This window comes from Nycticebus coucang, chromosome 10, assembly GCF_027406575.1.
Source record: "Nycticebus coucang isolate mNycCou1 chromosome 10, mNycCou1.pri, whole genome shotgun sequence".
Lineage (NCBI taxonomy): Eukaryota > Metazoa > Chordata > Mammalia > Primates > Lorisidae > Nycticebus > Nycticebus coucang.
In genome coordinates, this window is record NC_069789.1 from 61084930 (window position 1) to 61105870 (window position 20941).

The following is a 20941-nucleotide window of genomic DNA, read 5'->3' on the forward strand; positions in this document are numbered from 1 at the left end:
TCCAGCATATGCTGCTTCCCATACTGTTCCAGCTTTCTCCCATCTACCGCGGCACCGGGAGCTAACTTTATATCTGCTTGCAAAGACATCCAAAATGGACCAGGAGCATCCCTGCTATGTTGAGGAGTGGCTGCCAGATGGTGGCCAGGTCTTCTCAGTAGCTAAGTGGCTGCCTTGGAACAATTAGAAGTTTTACACATGTGTCCCCTGGGTATCAAGAATTTACTAGGTTTTTCCCATGGGATTCTGTATGGTTCTGGATGCCCACATCCTCCTCCTAGGCATCCATTCATACAAGTTATGGCTTGTTTTAAGGGTCGTTGGACTTAGAAGGAACAATACCCCCCTTGGGGGAGGGTTTAAGAAAAGCAGTTCCTAAATTCCTGGAGATCCCAGGCCAGGACGAATAGCAAGGCTAGGTCCTGGAGGGCTAGGATGGGAAAGAGGGATGATGGTCCCTCTGCGCTCCCCTGCCCCCCGACAGCCTGGTTCCTTCCTCACCATCTCTCTGTGAATCTTCCCTCTGTCTCCTGTGGTCTTCCCTCACCTCCATGCTGGCTGGCAAGCACGTGGCTTCAGCTTGCCCTGTCACTGATCTGGCAGCATGGAGGCCCATGTGGCAGGGTATAAGCCATGGGAGCCAGGGAATCAAGGTTATTAGCCCCGGGGGCCACTGGGGACCATGGAAGGGACAGTCAGCTGAGTGACGGGGTGAGATTCTAATAGCAGCGTGGGTGTGGAGCAAAGGGAAATCCTGTGTATGGAGGATTCTGTCAAGGACATCAGCATGGACGCAACATAGCCCAAGCAGGATTGAGAGAAGAATTTGAGGACTGGGAAGCTGGGACATGTGGTCAGGGGTAAAGAGAAAGGGCAAGACTGTTTGCTTTGTCTGCCAAGGAACAGAAGATTGTGGGTCTCGGGGGCTTGTGGTGAAGAGTGGGCCTGGCCCAGAGGAGGGCTATTCCTTCTCCAGACTGAGACAGGAACTGGGCTTTGAAGATTCAGGGATCAAGGGAGAGAGTCAGCTCAGCTGCCACCACACTTGTCCTCCTCGTATCTCTATTGATTTTTTTTTGTTTTTTGAGACAGAGTCTCACTCTGTTGCCCAGGCTGTGCTGTGGTGTTATCGTAGCTCATAGTAAACCTCAAACGCCTGGGCTTAAGCAATCCTCTTGCCTCAGCCTTCTGAGTAGTTGGTACTATAGGCATATGCCACAAAGCCTTGCTAATATTTCTATTTTTAGTAGAGACAGGGTCTCACTCTTGCTTAGTCTGGTCTTGAACTCCTGAGCTCAAGCAATCCACAGGCCTCAGCCTCCCAGAGTGCTAGGATTACAGGTGTGAGTCACCGCTCCTGGCCTCTCCTCTCTTTCATATTCCTCCTGTCCTGAGCTCTACGACATGCGTACACATGCAAGCAAGCAGAGTCCCTGTGCCCTGACTTTGTGGATCTTGTAATCTAGTGGGTTTAGTGGGTCATGGTCCTGCACTGCTTGGCTTTAAAGCTTTTGAGAGTGACATTCCATAGTCCTCACTGCTCCCCTTGCACAACCCTGCTGCCTGACCAAATTCTACCTTGTATTCAACCCATAGCAGTTTAAGTTCATTCTCTGTGAGGAGGGCTTGCCGCATGCCTTTGGGGATCATGGAAAAGATCCACTTTGCAGATTCTTTACTGAGGGCTGCGGAGGTGACCTCCCAAGGTGACTCAACCCAGTGGTAGCAGCTGGTAGCCTGGATACCATCTTTACCCACAGCATCAGTTCCAGAGGAGTTGCTGACAAGCTCTTCCCCTGCCTCCCAGAATTCTGGCACAGGGACTTGTGAAGTGTCTTGGAGGTTACTGTCTGCCTCCCCCGACCCTGTGCCCAGCCTGCCCTCCCAGACCTGGCATGCTGGCATCTGCTTTATCAGGGTTCTCAAGAGGGACAGCTGGTTTGTGTTACATGCCTGTTCCCGGCATATCTGTTCTGGTTTTAAATAGCTTATCTGAGCAGCTGGAGGACCACATGGGCTTATATGGCGTGGGGTACATGTTCCTGTAGACTTGTCCCTGGCACCTGCCAAAATAGCAGCCAACACCCCCTTCCCCACCGCCACCCCTCCCCTCTGCCTGTCTCGGCTGCACATTCCTCCCACCGCAGGGCTGGTCTCACCAGGCCCCAGCCCACATGCCTGCTTAAAGCCCTCTCCATCCCCTGCCTTCACCCAGTCCCTGCTGAGGCTGAGCAGACGCCTCCAGGATCTGTTGGCAGCTGCTGTTCTGAGGTAAGGCTTGGGCAGGCTCTGGGGAAGGGGAGAGCAGGGGATGGAGGGGCAAAAGTGAAGGTCCCCAGTCCCGGCACCTTGACCTAGTGAGTCTGCCTGTGTCCACTCTGAGTGGATGCTCAACTTGGTAAGAAGTCCACAGCCCTTCTGGGGGAGGCCACACTTCGGAGGAGGCATTGCTGAGATTGAGTTCCAAGATGAGTGCAGTAGAGTAGAGCTATTAGAGACCAGGGTTTGAACCCTGAATCTGCCACCAAAGATGTTGTATGGTTGGGAAGTCTTGGGTAAATCACTTTTCCTCCCTGGGCCTCAGTTCCCTCATCTGTAGAGTAGAATAGAGATTTGCTAGGCCTTTGCCTGTTCTAAATAACAATGATGTTACAGAGCAAGTATCTCAAAAAAGAAAAATATATATATGTATGTATGTATATATATATATATATACATATAGATAGATAGACACGCTAAGCATCAGGAACTCCATCAAACTGCTTGGTCCATTCCCTTGGCTCCAGGTGAGGGCCACCTAAACATTTCTGGGAAGGTCCTTCTGGATGGATCCCCAGAGAGCAGAGTAAGACCGTGGCCCAGTCAGTCAGATGAGTCTCTGTGGTCATATATATTCTCAAGGCTGGGAACTCAGAAACTATCATGGAAGCACTGGGAGAGACCAAATGCGCAGAGGCAGGCAGGACACTGGAGGCCTCTCCAAGTTGACATGTGAATTCCATTTGACTTCCCTGACCCAGCATCATTCCTTTCCTGCGCTGACAACACTTGAAGGCTGATGGGGACAGGGCCCTCTGGGAGAGCCTTTCATGGGGTGTGAGCCCAGTTTGTTATCATTACAAGGTTAACCCAGGGTGCCTGCAGGAGTGACCCTTGTCTCACCCCATAGGGACAGACCTTGCTCTGTGCCTGGAAGTGGTAGAGAAATAGTCTTTTGTTTTCATCTTCTCCTGGGCAGGCTGAGGGAACATTCCTTCCAGAGGAGATTTCCCAGCAGTGCATAAGGAATTTCCACCCATATTCCCCAGCCAAGTGCAGCTGGGAAGCCACCTGACCTCCTGCATTCCTCTACTGACCCATGTCTTATAGGGCAAGTCCTCCTTCTTTTGGGCAAAAGAGGAATCTAACAGGGAGTTGCCCACTGCCCTCTGCCTTCTGCCCCTCACTTCCGTTCCCCTTCCCCTGTCCTCCAGCTCTCTTGGTGGGCTAACAGCTGTAGGCGTAGGAAGATCTGAAGAATGTTGGGAAGAGGACTGAGAGGTGGGGCCTGAGTTTCCTCAGAAACTCAGGGACAGCTTTTGCAAGACTAGAACTTGAAGCTCATCTATTTTATAGATTGGTTAACTGAAGTCCAGAGAGGTTAAGTTACTTCACGAAAATTATACAGCAAAAGCTGAGTTTTAAGCCCAGATTTTTGGAACCCAATGTCAGCTTTCTTTTTGCCTTCTGTTGTTTTTCTTTTTTCTTTTTTTTTTTTTTTTTAGAGACAGAGTCTCACTCTATCGCCCTGGTAGAGTACTGTGGCATCACAGCTCACAGCAACCTCCAGCTCTTGGGCTTAGGCAATTCTCTTGCCTCAGCCTCCTGAGTAGCTGTCACAACTGGTGCCCGCCACAACGCCTGGCTATTTTTTGTTGTAGTTTGGCTGGGGACAGGTTTGAACCCACCACCCTTGGTATATGGGGCTGGCGCCCTACTCACTGAGCCACAAGCACCACCCTGTGGTTTTTCTTTAGTCCTCAAGAAAAGTGACCCTGATCTCTTGATTTTGAGAGAGTTGGGCTAGAAAGCAGCCTATGGAAGTAGGTGGGGCTTGAATGTGAGGACACTGGGGCCTCAGGACATTCTCATTGTCCTGCCAAGTTCTTGCCCTCCTCCCATCTGGAGTTCTAGTCTCAGTCCACCCTTTCCCCTTTATCTGGCCCTACCCTCGAGCCACTGGCTGTGATCTGCTGCAAGTCCTACTCCACCCTCCATTGTCTGCAGGCTATTTTTAGGAGCTGGATGGTGCTCCCAGGAGCAGGGAGAGGAGTCCAAGCTACTCTTTCTTCCTCTGGGCCCCAGCACTATGCCCAGTGGCTCTGAACTGGTGGGAAGGCAGGGCAGGAGAGGAGAGAGAAAACTAGAAGTGACCTGCCCCAGGTTGGCCATACACAATTCTCCTGAGAAACTTCTCCATCCTTCCAGAGGTGACAGGCTCCTCCAGGGGCTCAGGACACTAGTTCTGGCTGCTCCCCGGAGGTTTGGGCCAATGGTTGTCTGCTGCAAGGCTTTCCTCTCATCTGGGGCTAGAGAGGCTGTTCTCTGGGGCTGCTCTCATCCTGAGACCTGTGTAGAAACCCTCTGGGTTTGAGTCTTTCTTCAGAAGAATAAGGCTTGATCCACATTATTACACTGTACACGTTCAACATTTCTTTTTCTAGGAGTGGCTCAGAGCTGCTGTCCAGAGCTCCTGGTGCACAGGGCTCCTCTCTCGCTGTCCCCCTCCTGTTCCAGCAGAGGGAGCAAGAGAAGTGCTCACTCTGCCGCAGCCATGCTTGCCCCCCTCCCTAGCAGGGCCGGACAAAATCAGAGCAGGTTCAGAAAAGCAGCCAAGCCAAGGCTGCAGTGGGAGCCGTGTCTGAGGAAGCTGGGGAGTGGCCGCTCCCTCGGAACCCCTCAGCCTCACAGGGACTGCCTTGCCGTGGACATCCCCTGCCCTTCAGAGCACTGGCTCTCACTGGATGCCCACAGATGGCTGCCTGGGGTTGCTCTCAGCAGCTACAGTGGGAAGCGTAGGGGGAGATGAGGGAAGAATGAGCAGGACTATCTATGTGCTGCTGCAGCTCAGTCTGCAATTGGTGGCTGCAGCGCTGGCAGGAGGCACGGACACAGGAGAAAATCAGAGGGCAGTCCCATCCATCCCTCTGATTCTACTCCCGTCTCATGTTGGCTTCACATCACCTTGTCTCTTCTCCCCCTAGCAAGCCAACATCAGGAAGGTTTGCAGGGCCGTCCTCCTGCACAACAGCTGGGGGCGCTGTTCACATGTCAGCCCATGTGATGGTTCCCAGAATGCCGTCTCTGGGCGGGCCCTGCACCTCAGCTCTGCTCCGCACATCTGCTCCCCAGAGGAACAGCAATTTCGTAGCAGAGGGAACTGAGGTGTAGAGAAGTTAAGTGACCTTGCCAGGGACACACACACATACACACACACCCATGCACAGCGTTCAAATCATGTTAGTCTCACACTGGAGTGCTTGCCCCTTCCCCCTCTCTGCAGCCCTCCCTGTGGTTACACTTGCACAGCTACGCTTGACAGTGCCTAATGCTGGCCAGTTTCACTAATGTCAGCTTGAGTCTCACAAAGACCCCTGAGGAGCCAGAATGTGTACACTTGATCTCCCTAGGACAGAAAAAGATCTGAAGTTCAGAAAGGCTAAAAAGACTTGCCCAGACACCCTTAGCAAGCTAATGGGAGAGGATTTAAATTCAGATCGTGTGTTCTTTTCACACTGAGGAGAACATCTCGGCATGAGTTCCCTGGAAAAACTTTATTTAATTGGAATTTTAATTGATATAGTCAAAGGTTAATATGGAGTTGGAAGAAATACTACTGAGCCCTTGTACACTTTGCTCAGTTTCCCCAGTGGTGGCATTTGCAAAGCTGTAGTATAGCATCATGGCCAGCGTGTGATAGGGGCGTGGACATCCACAGTCAGTCCACCATCTCATGCAGGTTTCCCAGCTTCACTCCCGGGTCCACGTGTCCAGCACCACAGTCACGACTCTAAACAGTCCCCAAACCACAAGGCTCCTACATGTGGACTTTGGTCACCACACCCACCTCTCTCCCAGCCTCCACACAACCCCAGCAATAGTTTTGTCATTTCAAGACTGTTATGTGAATGAACTCACTCAGCATGTGACCTTTTGAATTGGCTCCCTCCCCCCCCCCAGCAGAATTCCCTGGAGACTCATTCAAGATGTGCATCTCAACTGTTCACTCCTTCTCATTGCTGAGTAGTGTCCTCCACGTGGATCTGCCACCGGTGGTTTAATGCTGCTCCTGAGGGACCTTTGTGTAGTGATGAACAGACTGTGGGGTGTGGGGGCCATTTGGACGGAGGGGTTGGGAAACTCTGTGGAGATTGCTTTGAGAGTCACCAATGGGAACCTCAGCATCTGGGCAGCAGGCCTGTGCAGAGACAAGGAATGGAATGGACTTCAGCGGGTTGCTTTGCTGTGATGTAGGTGTCATGATCTCCTGTTGGCAGCAGAGGAAACAAGCTTTTTGCTGCAGGGGGCAAAGCTCATAAGGGCGGGGCTTGATTCACCCCAGGCCTCTCTGGCTTCTTTGTAACTGGGGGCCTGGGGCTCTTCTGAACCGCAGGCTTCCCTTCCCAGCCACACTGACACTTTTCTCTTTCTGGAGGGAGAGCAGAGGCCATCCATGTCTGACACAGAGGAGGTGGCGGAAGAGTACGAGGAGGAGTGAGTATTGGGGTCATCCCGTCTGAGTGCTGGCCCCTGCCCCCCCACCTCCACCTGGTCCAGGAGCTGCCCTCCACCCTGGGATCCTGGCTGGCTGTGCCTGCTTTCGGGACCCTGAGGAGAGATACATGCCTTCCTTCCCTTTCCTCTACCTCTGGGTTGTGGGTCCCCGGCAGGCCACAGGCTGGGGGCCTTTGGGAAGTGCACAGTGCAGGTCCCAGGCAAACCCAGCCTTACCTGGCTAGGGGACTGGCCACTAGCAGAGGAGCGAGAAGCTGGGTCTCCTGAAGCACATTCGGAAGGTTCAGTGATTCTCCTGAGGCTATAGAGCTGATTATACCCTACGAAACTCAGCTCAGAACTCAGCATTCACTCCATCTTGGATCTCCACTCTCCCTCCGCCCTGCCCATAGTCCTGGCCTGGAGAGAACCCGGAGGGTGGGACACAGTCAATCTACTGTCTACTTGAGAGGTGCAGTGGTCATTAGGGAGGATACAGAGATACAGGCATGGCCCTGCTCTCACTGAACTTACTCTCCTGTCATGATGTTAAGGCATAAATTGTCAGGAAGAATTAGCAAGGAGGGGGCGGAGCATTGAGGGAGGGAGGGCTGTGGCTAGTGTGGGGGCTCTGAAGAGAGGGAGGCAACCTGGGTGGAGCAGGTGGACCTTACCTGCATTGAATTTGAGGAGAGAAGAGATTTGGGGGAAGGAAGAACTTTCTAGAAAGGGGTATAGCCTGGGAAAGCTCAGAGGTGAGTTGAGAAGGGAAGCATGCAAAAACACTGATGAGACCAACTAGGGCAGAGGCCTGCTAGGGACAGCAGGAGGTGGCACTGGATAAGAATGGTGGGCAGATAGGGGTGCCCAAGGGAGTGTGGACTCTTAGGGGGTGAGGAAAATATAAATGGTGGTCATGTTTGGGGAAGGGCCAGTGTGGTGTGTGTGTGTGTTTGTGTGTGCCCTTGAGGACAACTGACACTGTTTCCTGTTGCACCCAGGGAGCAGGAAGGTAAGCGTGAGAGCGTGTGCTCATTTGGATCAAGGACAGCCTGGCTCGACACTGACCCTCCTCTTCTCTCCTCTCTTTCTTCCCTGGCCTTCTCTTCTGAGCAGAAGCGGCTATGGAAGGTATGTACCTTGGGCAGGTGGAGGGCCAAAAAGTGGGTGTGTCAGGGATCCAGTGTTCCTGGGACCCCTGGAAAACCAGATCATGCATCCCAGCTGCTCACTGTCAGTTGGGCAGTGTCCCCAGCCACTGTGGCTCCTGGACAGGAATTAACTTTCTACTTTGGTTACTCGGGTCTTTAGGCAAAAGTTTTAAATCTGTCTCTTCTGTCTCCCATTTTCTTCACATAGAATCACTACTTTTCCCAATTATTTTTGCTTCCCCCCCATTTTTGATGGACATTTTTATTATTTTTTATTTTTTTGAGACAGAGTCTCACTCCGTCACCCCTGGTAGAGTGCTGTGATAGTGCCATCGTAGCTCACAGCAACCTCAGACTCCTGGGCTCAAGGGATTCCCTTGCCACATTCTCCCAAGTAGCTGGGATTATAGGTGCCTGACACAACGCTTGGCTATTTTTAGAGATGGTGGTGATGGGGTGTCTTGCTCTAGCTCAGGCTGGTCTTGAACTCATGAGCTCAGGTGATCCGTCCACCTTGGCCTCCCAGAGGGCTGGAATTATAGGTGTCAGCCCCTGTGCCCAGTCCTAATGGAAATTTTTAAATGCATTTAAAGGGTCCCCCCACCTCCACATACCCATCCCCCAGCTTCTCCAATCCTCAACTCAGGGCCAATCTCCTTTCATCCACTCCCTATCTCCCCCAGGTACTTTAAAGCAGACATCCAAACCATTCCCAGGCAGCATTAATATCTCAGTATGTATCTCCATTTAAAGCACTGTTTAAAAAAGCATAACCACAACACCATTATCACACCTAAAGACATTGCTTTTAATAATTTTACAAATTTGACTGTGAACATGATAGCGCTCAGGCATCTGAGATGTGTTGTACATCATGAAGGTTTATTATTATCACCTCTCAAAGGCCCATCTTGTTGCTCCTACTTTATCATCTATTAACATGTTACTCTCCTTGGCTTTGGGTTCCACATCTCACTGAAAGAATACCTTCACATTCCCTTCTTCCTGAGAGCTTGACACTTGGAAATGACTAAGAGACCACACTGCAGTGCCACCCCTACCACCAATGGCCCAGAATGGCCCTCGGGTGCCTCATGCAACAGGCAGGTTGGATCCTGATCCTTAGTGGCTCAGCTGTCAGTGCAGCACGTGGCATGTGAACATTAGGAGAAGGATCTTCATGGTTGGGGGGAGAGAGTCAAGGTGGCCCCTCCCTTGTTCCCCATGCCTTCTAGGGAAAATGGGGACCCTCCTGCATATTTAGGGCTATGCCAGGGGTATCTGGCCAATGATGAGACAGAAGAGAAATTCACAGAAGAAATTGAAAAGGGCCATAGGAGTCATTTTTGGTTTTCAAAGAACACCAAATACTTCAGAAGTTATCTGAAATGTTTTTTAAATCAAAAATCTGTATGGCTCCAGGTTCTGCTGCGTTCAGACTTGATATGGTGGGGCTTCTTTACTTTGGAGGATTTTCCACTTTGTTACACCAGATTTTGGGTGGTGGAATTAGAGATAGACCTCTGGATTTGGGACCAATCTGCCTGCTATGCATAGTAGGATTTGGCTGTGCGTTAACAAAATAATTCTCCACTGCACTGGTGGTCTAAGCTCCACATTAGCATCTGCTTTGCCTGTAATGAATGGATTGGACCATTTATTAGCCCCACTTGTGCCCCCACTGCACATTCCAGTGCTCTGTGCTGGGCCCCTCCCTGTGAGCTGGACAGCATCCAGGCAGGGTCGCCAGGGGTTGAGGAGTCTGAGGACAGAGTCATCTGAGGATCAGACTGGAAATAACCAAAGCAGAGAGGGCATGATGTCAGCCTTCAGATGTGTACTGCTGCGGTGGGGACTGGACGTGTTCCCAGTACCAGGGACAGGAATGGTGGACACCCCCTTTCCCACATGGCTAAGGCTGTAAATGATCAAGAGAGAGCAAAGTCCGGGTGGATGTCCACTCAGCCTACAGTATCTCTTCTTCCAGGAGAAGAATTGCTCCAATTACTGTAACCTCTTCGGGCAGAGAGTTGCATCTAGAATAGCTGTTGTTCATGAAGTCTGTTTTCTTAGGGTTATAAAGCTGGGCTTTCCCTTAGATGGCTCAGCCTTTTCCCAAGAGGCTGGGCACATCTCCCCTAATGCCAGGCTCTCCAGCAGGACTTTCTGAAGGGTAACTCCTGGGCACTGGGCATGGTTGGCAGGATATCTGAGAGGCTCACTCAGGGCAGGAACATGACAAACATTTCATGGGGCTGAACTGCTCCCGCTCTCTGCCCTTTAGGGGCCCCTGTCTTAGTAAGAGGGAAGCTGAGTCTCTGTTGTCCAGAGGCAGTGGCAGTGGCCACTGATCGAATGCTTCCTTTGTGCCCTGTGAATGTTAGGTCACTCACTCCTCACCTGCTGAGAATGAGTACAATTATGCCCACATTACTGATGACACAGCTGAGCCTCCGGGAAGCTACTGAGAGTTGCTCTGGTTGCTAGAAAGTGGTGGCTCAGGAATTGAAACCTAGGCCTAACTCCAAAGCCCACACTCTTAAACCACGTGCTGGCTGCCGCTCCTGTCCTGGGCCTTCTGCTCCAGACTAACCTGTCTCGCTTCTCCCCTCTGCTGCTGCCACTCCCCGACCCTCAGAAGAGGAAGACTGGAGAGAGGACGGAGACGGTAGTGCATCTTTTCCTTTTGCCCTGCTCTTCGCCCCTTGCTGTCCTGAGAGCCAGCCTGCCGGTCGAGGGACTGTTCTCAGGGAGGGCGCTGGGGGTGGAGGCCAGTGTGGAGTGGGTCAGTGGTTTCTTCCCACCTCTAAGAGGCCAGGACCACAGTTCAGAGCTGCTCACTGTGCCTTTCTTTCAGGGCCACCAGCTACTTCTTTTGGTTCCTGATCCTTCCCTGGGGCTGGGTGGTGGGGAGGACCCAGATGGCTCTTCTACCCTGCTCCAGATGTGGCCATAGTGGGGACGCATGCCTAGGATGGGTAGCCCCACCCTGCCCCCACTGCACATTCCAGTGCTCTGTGCTGGGCCCCTCCCTGTGAGCTGGACCACGTCCAGGCAGGGTCGCCAGGGCTTAAGGGGCCTGAGGACAGAGTCATCTGAGGAGCAGACTGGAAATAGCCAAAGCAGAGAGGGCATGATGTCAGCCTTCAGATGTGCACTGCTGCGGGGGGGACTGGACGTGTTCCCAGTACCAGGGACAGGCCAGGGCAAGGAAGACAGAATAGGCCATGATTTTAGAATGATCTTTCTCACAATGATGTCTCAAGATGCAGTGGGTGGCCTGGGAAGGCAGTGAGCAACCTGTCCTTGGGAGGGTAACATGACCGCTGAAGGACGGTGGGTGTCTGGGACAGACAGATGAAATGGCACATGGGGTGGGGAGAGGCATGAACGAGGTGGCCTGAGGGTGGACCCCACAACTGGTGGTTTATTTCCTGGCCAACTCTCTATTACTTTCATGCCTGCTGGAAGGATTGCTTTTGAAGTAAGGCTCCGGTGAGAATCAAAGAAAAGTCATCTCCAGGCCTCTGAGAGGTCTCAGACCTAGGCAAGGAGCATGGGGAGGACAGAGGCAGAGAGAATGAGGCTGACCTTTCTCCCACGATGGCCTCTCCCTGCCACCCTGAGCCTTTTCTTCCTCCTCTGGCCAGGGCCCCCTACTTGTCAGTGAGCATGACCAAGTGCTTCCTGCAGGTACAGACCTGGGCAAGGCGTCATTCTGTCTGCCTTATTTGTCAGTCTGTCTACTCAGGTGACTGGGGTGGAGTCCACATCCTGCCAAGCAAATGGAGGAAAGTGGAAAAATCCTGCCAGCTTTTTGGATAATGCAAATATCCAAATATTGACTATCTCATCTACCTGCATAGTCTCACTGTTTTGGCTTCTTGTAGATTTGAAAGAAGGGTCTCTAGACTTGGAGAGTCAATGGGTTCAGGACAGGAGCTTCCCTGACACTTCACCTTAAGCAGGACATGTCCTGTGGTATCAGATACTGGGTGGAAGTTCTGGGCTGGAAAGCTGGGGAATGGGGTGGATCATATCACAGGGAGGTCTGGGCACAAGGCACTAAGTACTGAGTTAGGAGTAGGACCCAGCAGGCACAGTCTAGATCAAGATCAGAGCAGCCCCTGGCATTTGCACTGGTCACCTTGAAATTCATCCAGACCCAGGTGTCTCTGACCCCCACCAGCCCCACTAGCCCTATCTGCCTGCTTTCTGTTCTGCTCTGCTGATGGAATACATGGGGGCCTGGTTGCTCACTGTGTCTGGTTCACTCCTCCAGAGCAGGAAGAGGCAGAGGAAGAGGAGGCTGACAGCAGGGCTGAGGCCGAAGTTGAGGATGAGGCTGAGACTGAGGAGACCAAGGCAGAAGGTAGGGTTTTTGGGTAAGGATGCTGGGACTTGAGGGATGGTGGTAGCCCCCAGAGCCATTCCTGTGGCAGTAAGAAATCCCCCTGGAGTATGATCTCCCACCTGTGCTTCTGCTCCCCCTTTCTGGGCTGGGAGTCAGCCATCTATTGCTTAATCAGTAAACATTGACTGAGCCCTTATCTTGTGTCAGGCAGAGTCTTGAGCCTGGGTGCACATGTATGCAAATAGACACCTCCCTGACCCCATGCACCAACATGGTGCCCCTGTGGGGCAGGCTCTTGGTGGGGGAAACTTGAGCTCAGAACTGTTACTGATTTCCTCATGTTTTGTTTAGAAGATGAACAAGAAGAGGAAGCTAGAGAGGCTGAAGGTAAGAACTGTTGGCCATTAGGAGAGAGGTTTGGGTGCATCACCAGGGGAGAATGGCCACAGGGCTTCTCCTGGGGAGGCAGGAAAAGCAGATCCGGGGAGGAGAGGACAGAACTTGGTGGCACTTGCAGGGTTTTAGATGTTGAGTTCTAAGCCTTTGCTGCTCCTCATCTCAGAGAAGCTGCTTTGTGGCACCCAGTGGGAGAGGGAACCAATGTCCAGCCCCCTGGTCTGGGCATGGCAAGGGGACCCAGAAGTCACATCCACACATAAAGCTCCTGGAGCTCAGGTGAAATCACTTACAGGGTGCAGTGTCCTGATGCATAGATGGTCCATGTGGTGGGTCATTGGCTGTTGCCATTGTCATGCTGCAGGTTTTACCAGGGTTCTACGAGGTCCCAGTCACATACCCAGAGGGAAGAGGGCAGTCAGCTGGGGCTTGGAATCATGTCCATCAGTTTTCTGGCCCTGTGGCCACTAAGAAGCCCAGGGGGCAACCAAGGAAGCAGAAACCTGGGAGGGTATTCCAGGGCCAAGACCCCTGGGGACCTTTCTAAAGGAGCTCGCTTCACTGTGAAGCCCAGAAGAAGCAAAGCTGCTTTGCCCAGAGCCAGTGACTGAGAGGAGACTTTGAAGTTCCACACTGAGAGTGTGTGTGCCCTGCAGGACTCAGCTGACCCCTGAGACATCCCCCTGGAATGCACTATGAGAAGGGAAAGGGAGTTGGCAACTCTGTTGTCTTAATTCTTGTTGATGCTCCTGTAATCAGGACCCCCTAGGGCTGGAAGGGACTCTCTGGGTACAGTGGAAAGGGAAGCCCGCAGGTGTCCAGTGCATCAGGGGCAGAGCTGGGATCAGATCTAGGGCTCTTGACCTGTGGCTCTGTGTGCCTCTCTCTCCTGCAGATGGCCCAGTGGAGGAGTCCAAACTAAAGCCCAGGTGAGTGGGATGCCCCTACAGTAAACCCTGGTGCAGAGGGCCAGTGAGGAAGGACAGTGATGGGGCAGGAATGCTGTGTGGCACGGTGGGCACGGGCTATGAGGGTATGGTTGTGGGAGTGTGCACTGCACAGGGGCTTCTTCCTGAGGGGTGAGGAGGGGTGGACATCTCTACCTACTACCAATTGTGCACCTGACCTGGGCAGGGTGCTTCACATGGAGGAAAGGGATGCCTACTCACAGCCCACCCTCCTCCATGGCTGAGATGGGACCTGGGGAAAAAGGAAGGCAAATTTTGGGGATCCAAGCAACGAAACCACGCCAGCCTAGACATGGTGGTTTCAGAGTGCTGAGAAAGGATAGGGCAGGGCGGCTGGGGGCCACACATCGGAAACACATGTGGAGGTGGTAGGTGTTGGGGCGGGTTGGAGCCATTTTCCCTGACTATGCTAAACCTGCCAGCAGGTGGCGCCTCCACACACTCGCAGGATTCTTGCCTTCTCAGTGGGACCTTCCCACTTCAGCACTGCCCAAGACAATTCCACTTCCCTTTCCCAGACACTTGTACACTGCATTAACTTATTTCAGCTCCACAGAGAGCTGAGGGAAGATGGGAAGCCAAGGACAGAGACCCACCAGGGCCTGGTGTCACACACTAAGTGTGTATTGGGGCTGGGACCAAACCACAGGACTCCTGAGTTCATGGGGAGCTTCTGTGGGTCAGCATGATTGATGTGGAGTTAGACGAGCATGCCATCTTGTCATAGCTTTTTTGTTTCCAAGTTATGTGGCTTCAGTTCTCTTAAATGAGACTAATGGCACCTATTCCATGGGACTGTTGTGTGCATCGATGAAATGAAATATATGAAAGAGCTTTGTGTATCTCCGGGCGCTGAGCAAAGTTGAAAACTGCTGTTGCTGACATCAATGTTGATGCCATTGTTTTTGGTGAAGGCAGTAGCAGAAGATTCTGCAGGAAGGAGAAGGGGCCTGTCTATCCCAGGCACTGCAGCCCCTGGTGTCCAGAGGGAGTTGATGTTCACCAACTCTTATTCCTCTCTCCAATAGGCCATTCATGCCCAATTTGGTGCCACCCAAGATTCCTGATGGAGAAAGAGTGGATTTTGATGTGAGTGGTGGTCCCAAGGGTTCTCAGTGAGAGAGAGTCTCCTGCCTGCTGGGGGCAGATAGCAGGTGGCATGGTTTTTAGCACACATCAGGCTGGGTGCCAGCTTCCAAGTATGGTCCTGGATTCAGGCCACATTTTTCCCTTCAATGGCCAGGCCCCAGGCCCTGCCAGAGGCTTTTTGCATTGAGGGGAGTATCTGGCCCTCCCACCTCTCCTTTGAGCCCCAGTGTCCACCCACAGGACATCCATCGGAAGCGCATGGAGAAGGACCTGAATGAGCTACAGACGCTGATTGAGGCGCACTTTGAGAACAGGAAGAAGGAGGAGGAGGAGCTCATTTCTCTCAAAGACAGGATCGTAGGTGTCCAGCCTTCCCCCCCAGTGCTCCCTGATGCCACAACCTGTCCTCTGCCCCTTTGGTTAGGCCCCGCCTTCTCCAGGCAGCCTTCCTGAGGCCCCTGGCCCTGCTGCAGGTGGGCTGTCCTTCAGGAGCCCTGAGGCACCGTGAGCTGCTCCTGTAGCCCAACCTGTGTCTTCTCGAGTCCCTGCCTTCTCTCCTCCCCAAACTGTACACTCCTTGATGGCAAGAGACGAGTCCAATCTGTTTCTGGGGCCCTGCAGGGCCTACTTCTGGCCCTGGCTGAGGAATAGCTGGCCAATGCCTGTTGCCTGACCCCTGTCCTGGCCTCCTCACATGCCACTGATGAGCAGAACTCAAGTGCTACCCACAGAATCCCAAACCATCCTACCCGGCAGTGGAGAGGTTGCTTTGATTCCTTTTGTCTGCCTCCACCACATGTGCTCTGGCTTGAGCCTATGACTTGACCACATATTAGAACACAGAGCACAGAGCCACTGCCTGGGTGGGGACATGGGGGAGTGCTTCTGGAAGACAGGAGAAGCCTGCCTGGCAGCTCCCAAATGTAGAGGGCAGTCTCTCCATGAGTAAGGTCATCTGCACGTGCCCTGGTGGGCTGTCCTGACCTAGCTGGGTGCTCTCCTGCAGGGCCCACTTGTTGAGGCATTGCCTCCACCCACATCATGGAGCTGGCCCAGAGGGGAAGCCCTGAGAGGCAGGGCACCACTGCCCTGAGACTCTGGGAGGAAAACCCCCTTGGGTCCTCCTGCGGTGCCACCTCCTCCCTGGGCACACCGGGCAGACTCTCCCTCTTCCCCACAGGAAAGGCGGCGGGCTGAGCGTGCCGAGCAGCAGCGTATCAGGAACGAGAGGGAAAAGGAGCGGCAGAACCGCCTGGCTGTGAGTAACCCCTGCCCAGGCCCACAGAGCCCTCCGTGCTCTCAGCTCCTGCTCAGCCCCCAGGCCTCTCTCTGTTCATACATGCTGAGTCAGTCAAGGGACAACATATACCTGGGTAGCGCTAGGCATTGTCTTGGCTCTCATAATCGGCCAACCAGCAGGACAGAAATGCCTGGGTCCTTATGAACTTGGTATTTTAAAAGCCTCTCCAGCCCTGATCCCTCCCCCAGCTTCCTGGTGGTGCAGGCTCTGGAGGAACTGAGGCCTGTAGCCCTCTTCCTGTGCGACTGCTGAGACCCTTCCGGAGTAACAGGCCTTCTTGGGGAGCTCCCTGCCTGAGGAATTCCCACGCTCTGGAATCAGGACCTGAATCATTTATTGGTTCTTCATTCATCCGATAGACTCCTGTGTGCCAGCCTGTGCTGGGAGTGTACACTTGCCTCAGAAAGCTCTTTGCCCAATGGGGGGAAAACTCAGCCCACCCATAAAGTCCACCAGCTGCAGTACAGGATCAGAGTTTAACACCCTACTCCTAATTTTCTCTCTTCCTCCTCCCTAAAACTCAGGAAGAAAGGGCCCGGCGAGAGGAGGAGGAGAACAGGAGGAAGGCTGAGGATGAGGCCCGGAAGAAGAAGGCTTTGTCTAACATGATGCATTTTGGAGGGTACATCCAGAAGGTAAGTGGAGAGAAGCAGCGGTCACCAAGAGGTCCTGCTGTATTTGTGAGGAATGAGGTGTCTGCTGCGGCATGCAGACCTCAGGCTGGATCCCAGGAAGCCATTGTCAGCTGCTGTGGGTGAGAGACAGGCCTCCCATGCTTGCCTCCTGAGAGGAGGGTCTGCCGGGGTAGGGGGCTATAGATGGAGCTCAGAGCACCAATGGTTCTCCCCAACCCTGGCTCCAGCAGTGCTCAGCAGCCCCCAGGTAGCTGGGTGAAGTTAGGAGGGCCTTGTGCCTGGATTGAGAGCTCTGGTTGGAGACCCAGCTCTGCCACATACAGCTATGTGGCCTTATGTAACCCCTGAGCCTCAGTTTCCTCATATGGGACTACGACTGTCTGCTCTGTCACTTTGGGAAGACCAAATGAGCTAACGTGGAAAGTGTCCATACGCTACCCAGGTGTGAGGTGGCTTGTTCCTGGGAACTCACTCTCCTTTCCTAACTTCCGTGCCCCACTCCTCCTAGACATTGCATGCTCAAGGGAGGCAGGGGTGTGTAAATTGATTTTCTCTATGCAGTGGAGGAATCAGAACCTTTTCTTAGATTTCCAAAGTCCCCAGCTCAGAACCAGGCCGGCTACTCTCCTTCTGCTCCCACCATGACCATACCAACCACCCCTTTGGCATTGCCCTGCTATCAAAGTGGTTCCTGTCCCAACCCCCAGACTTATGTCCCAGCAAACCAGGCTGCCTGCAGTGAGTGTCTGAACCATCCTCTTCCCTGTGTCTCTCTGCCTCGTCTCCTGCCATGCATCCTGCCTTCCCTCTGTGTCTCTGTGCGGTCTCGGTCTTTCTCTCTGGGCCTCTCTCTCATGGTTTCCTGGTTTAGCAGGCCCAGGTGGGTACCAACATCTCCAACATTCTTCCTACCCATGGTTTTGGGGAGCTTCTGGGGAGGGGAAGGTGCCTTGCTGGAGGGGAGGAGTGTGCAGTTTGGACTGGGTTGGGGAGGCAGGAGCCTGGAGAGAGGTGGAAGAGATTGGTGAGGCGAAGGAGGAAGGGGCTAAAGTGACCCTTCTTGTCCTTGCCTCAGTTTCTCCAGGGGATGTAGGCAGGCAGTAGTGTTCGGTGTTGCAGGAACAAGAGGATAAGAACCTGCCACTGTGCAGTCCTTGCCCCACTTCCCAAAGGGTTTTGGGAGGGTTAGGGCACAGGGAGGAGGCAGTCTAGCCAATTCTCCCTGCTTGCCACCCCTTTCAGACGGAGCGGAAAAGTGGGAAGAGACAGACGGAGCGGGAAAAGAAGAAGAAGATTCTGGCCGAGAGGAGGAAAGTGCTGGCTATCGACCACCTGAATGAAGATCAGCTGAGGTGGGGCTGGGCTGGGCGGTCCAGGGCCTTGCCTGCTTCTGCTCCGGGAGGGGTCTGGTGGAGGGCTCACCTCACTGCCAGCCACCAGAGGGCGCTACTGCCACACATAATTTCCCCAGGTCAGTTTGGCGGGACTGGCCTTGGGCCGCGCGCAGGTTAGACCAGCCCCTGTTTGGACTCTGTTGCTGAGCAAAGGGAACTGAGCTCCTTCTGAGCTTCAGGTCACCCTCCTGCACACAGGTGGTGGGAAGGGGGATTGCACGATGCTCTACAGTGCCTGAGAGCCTCCCCCCTTCCTCCTTGTTCTCAGGACTTTTCGCTGGCAGCTCCTGGGATCTCTGAGCCCCAGGCAGGGCTGGTGGGGGCACCCCGTGCGGGCCTGGAGGTGGGAGGGAGGGCATGGACCGGACCAGGACAGAGGCTCATAGGGGCTCTTCCATATTGCTCATCTTCCCCATTCCTTCCTGGACCTGCAGGGGGAAGGCAAAGGAACTGTGGCAGAGCATCTATGATCTGGAGGCAGAGAAGTTCGACCTGCAGGAGAAGTTCAAGCAGCAGAAATATGAAGTGAGCTGGCTTGTTGTGCCCCCAACCCATGATCTCGGTGTGATGGGGTCCTGTGCTGCCACTGATGCTGGCCAGGCCCCTGTCACTCTTCCCCACCAACCCTGTCCAACTCCCACACCTGCCCTGATGCCCACCTTCAGCCGTGTTTGGTGCCTGCCATTCTGGTTATTGCTTGCTGGGGGTGTCTGAGAGTTTTCTGGGGCTGAGCAGAGGCACTTTCCTGGGATTCTGGCTCTGGGGGGTCTCCTGAAGCATTAAGGCAGCAAGATTCAGGCAAGAGTCCTGAACCTTCTGATAGGATCAGGATGCACAAAGCCAGTTGCTTCATTGGAGGGGGAGGGTTGCCACTTGGCATGTCTTTCTGGTATACCAGGTTGCACCAGGCACGTGCACTGAGGGCCTGGTGTGAGCACAGTCAGGCTGAGCCCCAAGCCCGTGGCCTCACAGGGTCCTGTGAGCACTAATGAGGGCCAAGGAGTGCAGACACTAGGCAAGAAGATGGCTTATCCAGTAATGGCCCTGCACACCTGGGTGCAGACCTGGGAGCCAGCCCTTCCCCCCACTCTCACCCATGGAGGCTTCTCTGCTGACTGTAGAGGGGTTCAGCTGCCCCTCGAGGGGCCAAACTGCTGCCCCTGCCAAGCCACACCTCCTTGTTCAAGGAGTCCCTCCTTGGGCTTGGTTCAGGCCCCCATGGCTATAGGTGCCCCCATTCCCAATACTCAGGGAGGCAGTATTGTGTGGTGACAAGGAGTGTGGACTTTGGAGCCATGCTGCCTGGCTTAGATTTCTCCCTGATCTGTGCCCCTGACTAGCTGTGTGACCATGGGCAAGTTAACTTTTCCTTACCTCCATTTCCACAGATAACACTATAACCTTCTTCATAGGACTAGTGTGAGGGTTACAGAGATAGTAATAATTATTATTGTAGTGTTTCAAGCACTGTTCTGAGCACTGAATTATCTTTTATGTCCTGCCAACAGTCCTGTGGGTCAATGTTTGGGAAAATGCTTGGGACAGAGCCTGGCACCCACTGAATGCTCAACAGGTGTTAGCTGTTTTTACAGCCTTTCTAGGCCTGTCTGTGCCTTGCACTTTCCCTTTGGTTCCACACTTAGCTCTGCTCCAGCTGACAGGGCACAGATTTGCCAAAATCTGGGGCAGTGCCTGCAGTGTGATGCATAGGGATGCTGCCCCTCAGAGGACACAGCTTTGGGACGGTGGCAGCTGGGCAAGAGTGCCTGGGAGAGGGATCCTGGGTTGGGATGGGCTTCTGGGAGGGCTCTCTGAGGCTCTGCCCTGATCTGGCCTCCAGCTTGCACCCAGCTCTCAGAAGGCCCTCCTTACAGACCCTCATCGTGAACCTGCCATGGGCCTGACACCCCACAGAGAGGCCAGCAAGGTGGCCCAGAGCCTCTCCTTGGCTTCTGCCTCAGGGACCTGGACTCCTCCTGACCCAGAACTATTCTAACCCTCATAGTGTTGTAGTCCCTTCTCTCAGCCTCTTCCTCCTCCTCTCCCCTCCTATGAGCACTAATCAGGGTCTGAAGTATGCAGACATCAGGCAAGAAAATGTCTTAGCCAGCCCTGTCCTTCCTCCTCTCCTTCCTCCTCTTCCTCTTCACTCTCCCCTCTTCCCCCCACCCGCCTGTACTCTCCCTTACCCCCAGGCCACCTGGGACCTGAGCTGCACAAGTTCTGACATTACTCTGTCTTTCCCATGCCTCTTGCAGATCAATGTTCTCCGAAACAGGATCAATGATAACCAGAAAGTGTAAGTGTCTGACGTCATCCTTTCCTTGCTGCCTCTGCTTCCTCCTTCCCCACCCCCGGCCATCCTGCTCCCCCTTGGAGGACTCTGGGCATCCAGACCTTCCTCCTCTCCTGCAGTGCACAGGCTTCCTTCTCCGGCCTTCCGGGGCTTTCTGTTCCTCTCTCCCAGCCACTGCTTGCTGTAGTGGGACTCAGGGCCAGGGAGGCCTCCCTGCAGCCTGAGGCTGCTGCCCTCCTCTGCCCAGGAGGCAGCTGCAGGCCGTTCCTCTCATGTCAGCACCTGCAGGCTGCTCTTCTCAAGTCGGCACCTGCATCCTACCCCTCACCCTATGGAGACCTCTACCCTGCCTATGTCCCCATCTCACTGGGTTCTGCTTCCCCTGCAGCTCCAAGACCCGAGGGAAGGCCAAAGTCACTGGGCGCTGGAAGTAGAGGCTGCCCCCCTCAAAGATCTTTTCCTTGCTGTGTGTCCCCTGACCCCCGGCTCTGGGTCCCTCCTGCTGTGAAATGAAGAGCAGCCTAGCTGGTAGCTCCTGCCTGCCCACCACCCCACCTTGCCAGTAATAAAAAGCCACCCACACTGATTGGTATTTCTGTTCCTTT

General features: G+C 53.7%; 1 protein-coding gene across 4 annotated transcripts; it reads left to right on the forward strand.

The window, feature by feature from the left end:
- Positions 1 to 6697: 6697 nt before the first annotated feature.
- On the forward strand, positions 6698 to 20922 carry TNNT2 (troponin T2, cardiac type). 4 transcript variants are annotated; one of them, XM_053605253.1, is made up of 15 exons: positions 6698 to 6753; positions 7755 to 7765; positions 7870 to 7884; positions 10543 to 10572; positions 12187 to 12276; positions 12610 to 12645; positions 13550 to 13583; positions 14651 to 14711; positions 14952 to 15068; positions 15892 to 15969; positions 16536 to 16646; positions 17889 to 17998; positions 18475 to 18565; positions 20299 to 20339; positions 20725 to 20922. In XM_053605253.1, exons 1-15 carry the CDS (start codon positions 6713 to 6715, stop codon positions 20768 to 20770), a joined length of 912 nt encoding a protein of 303 aa, XP_053461228.1. In that variant the 5' UTR covers positions 6698 to 6712; the 3' UTR covers positions 20771 to 20922. The 4 variants fall into 4 exon arrangements, with proteins under 4 accessions (XP_053461228.1, XP_053461226.1, XP_053461227.1 ...); XM_053605250.1 differs by lacking the exons at positions 6698 to 6753; positions 7755 to 7765 and having other exon boundaries at positions 7774 to 7884; positions 12613 to 12645; XM_053605251.1 differs by lacking the exons at positions 6698 to 6753; positions 10543 to 10572 and having other exon boundaries at positions 7755 to 7884.
- Positions 20923 to 20941: the final 19 nt, after the last annotated feature.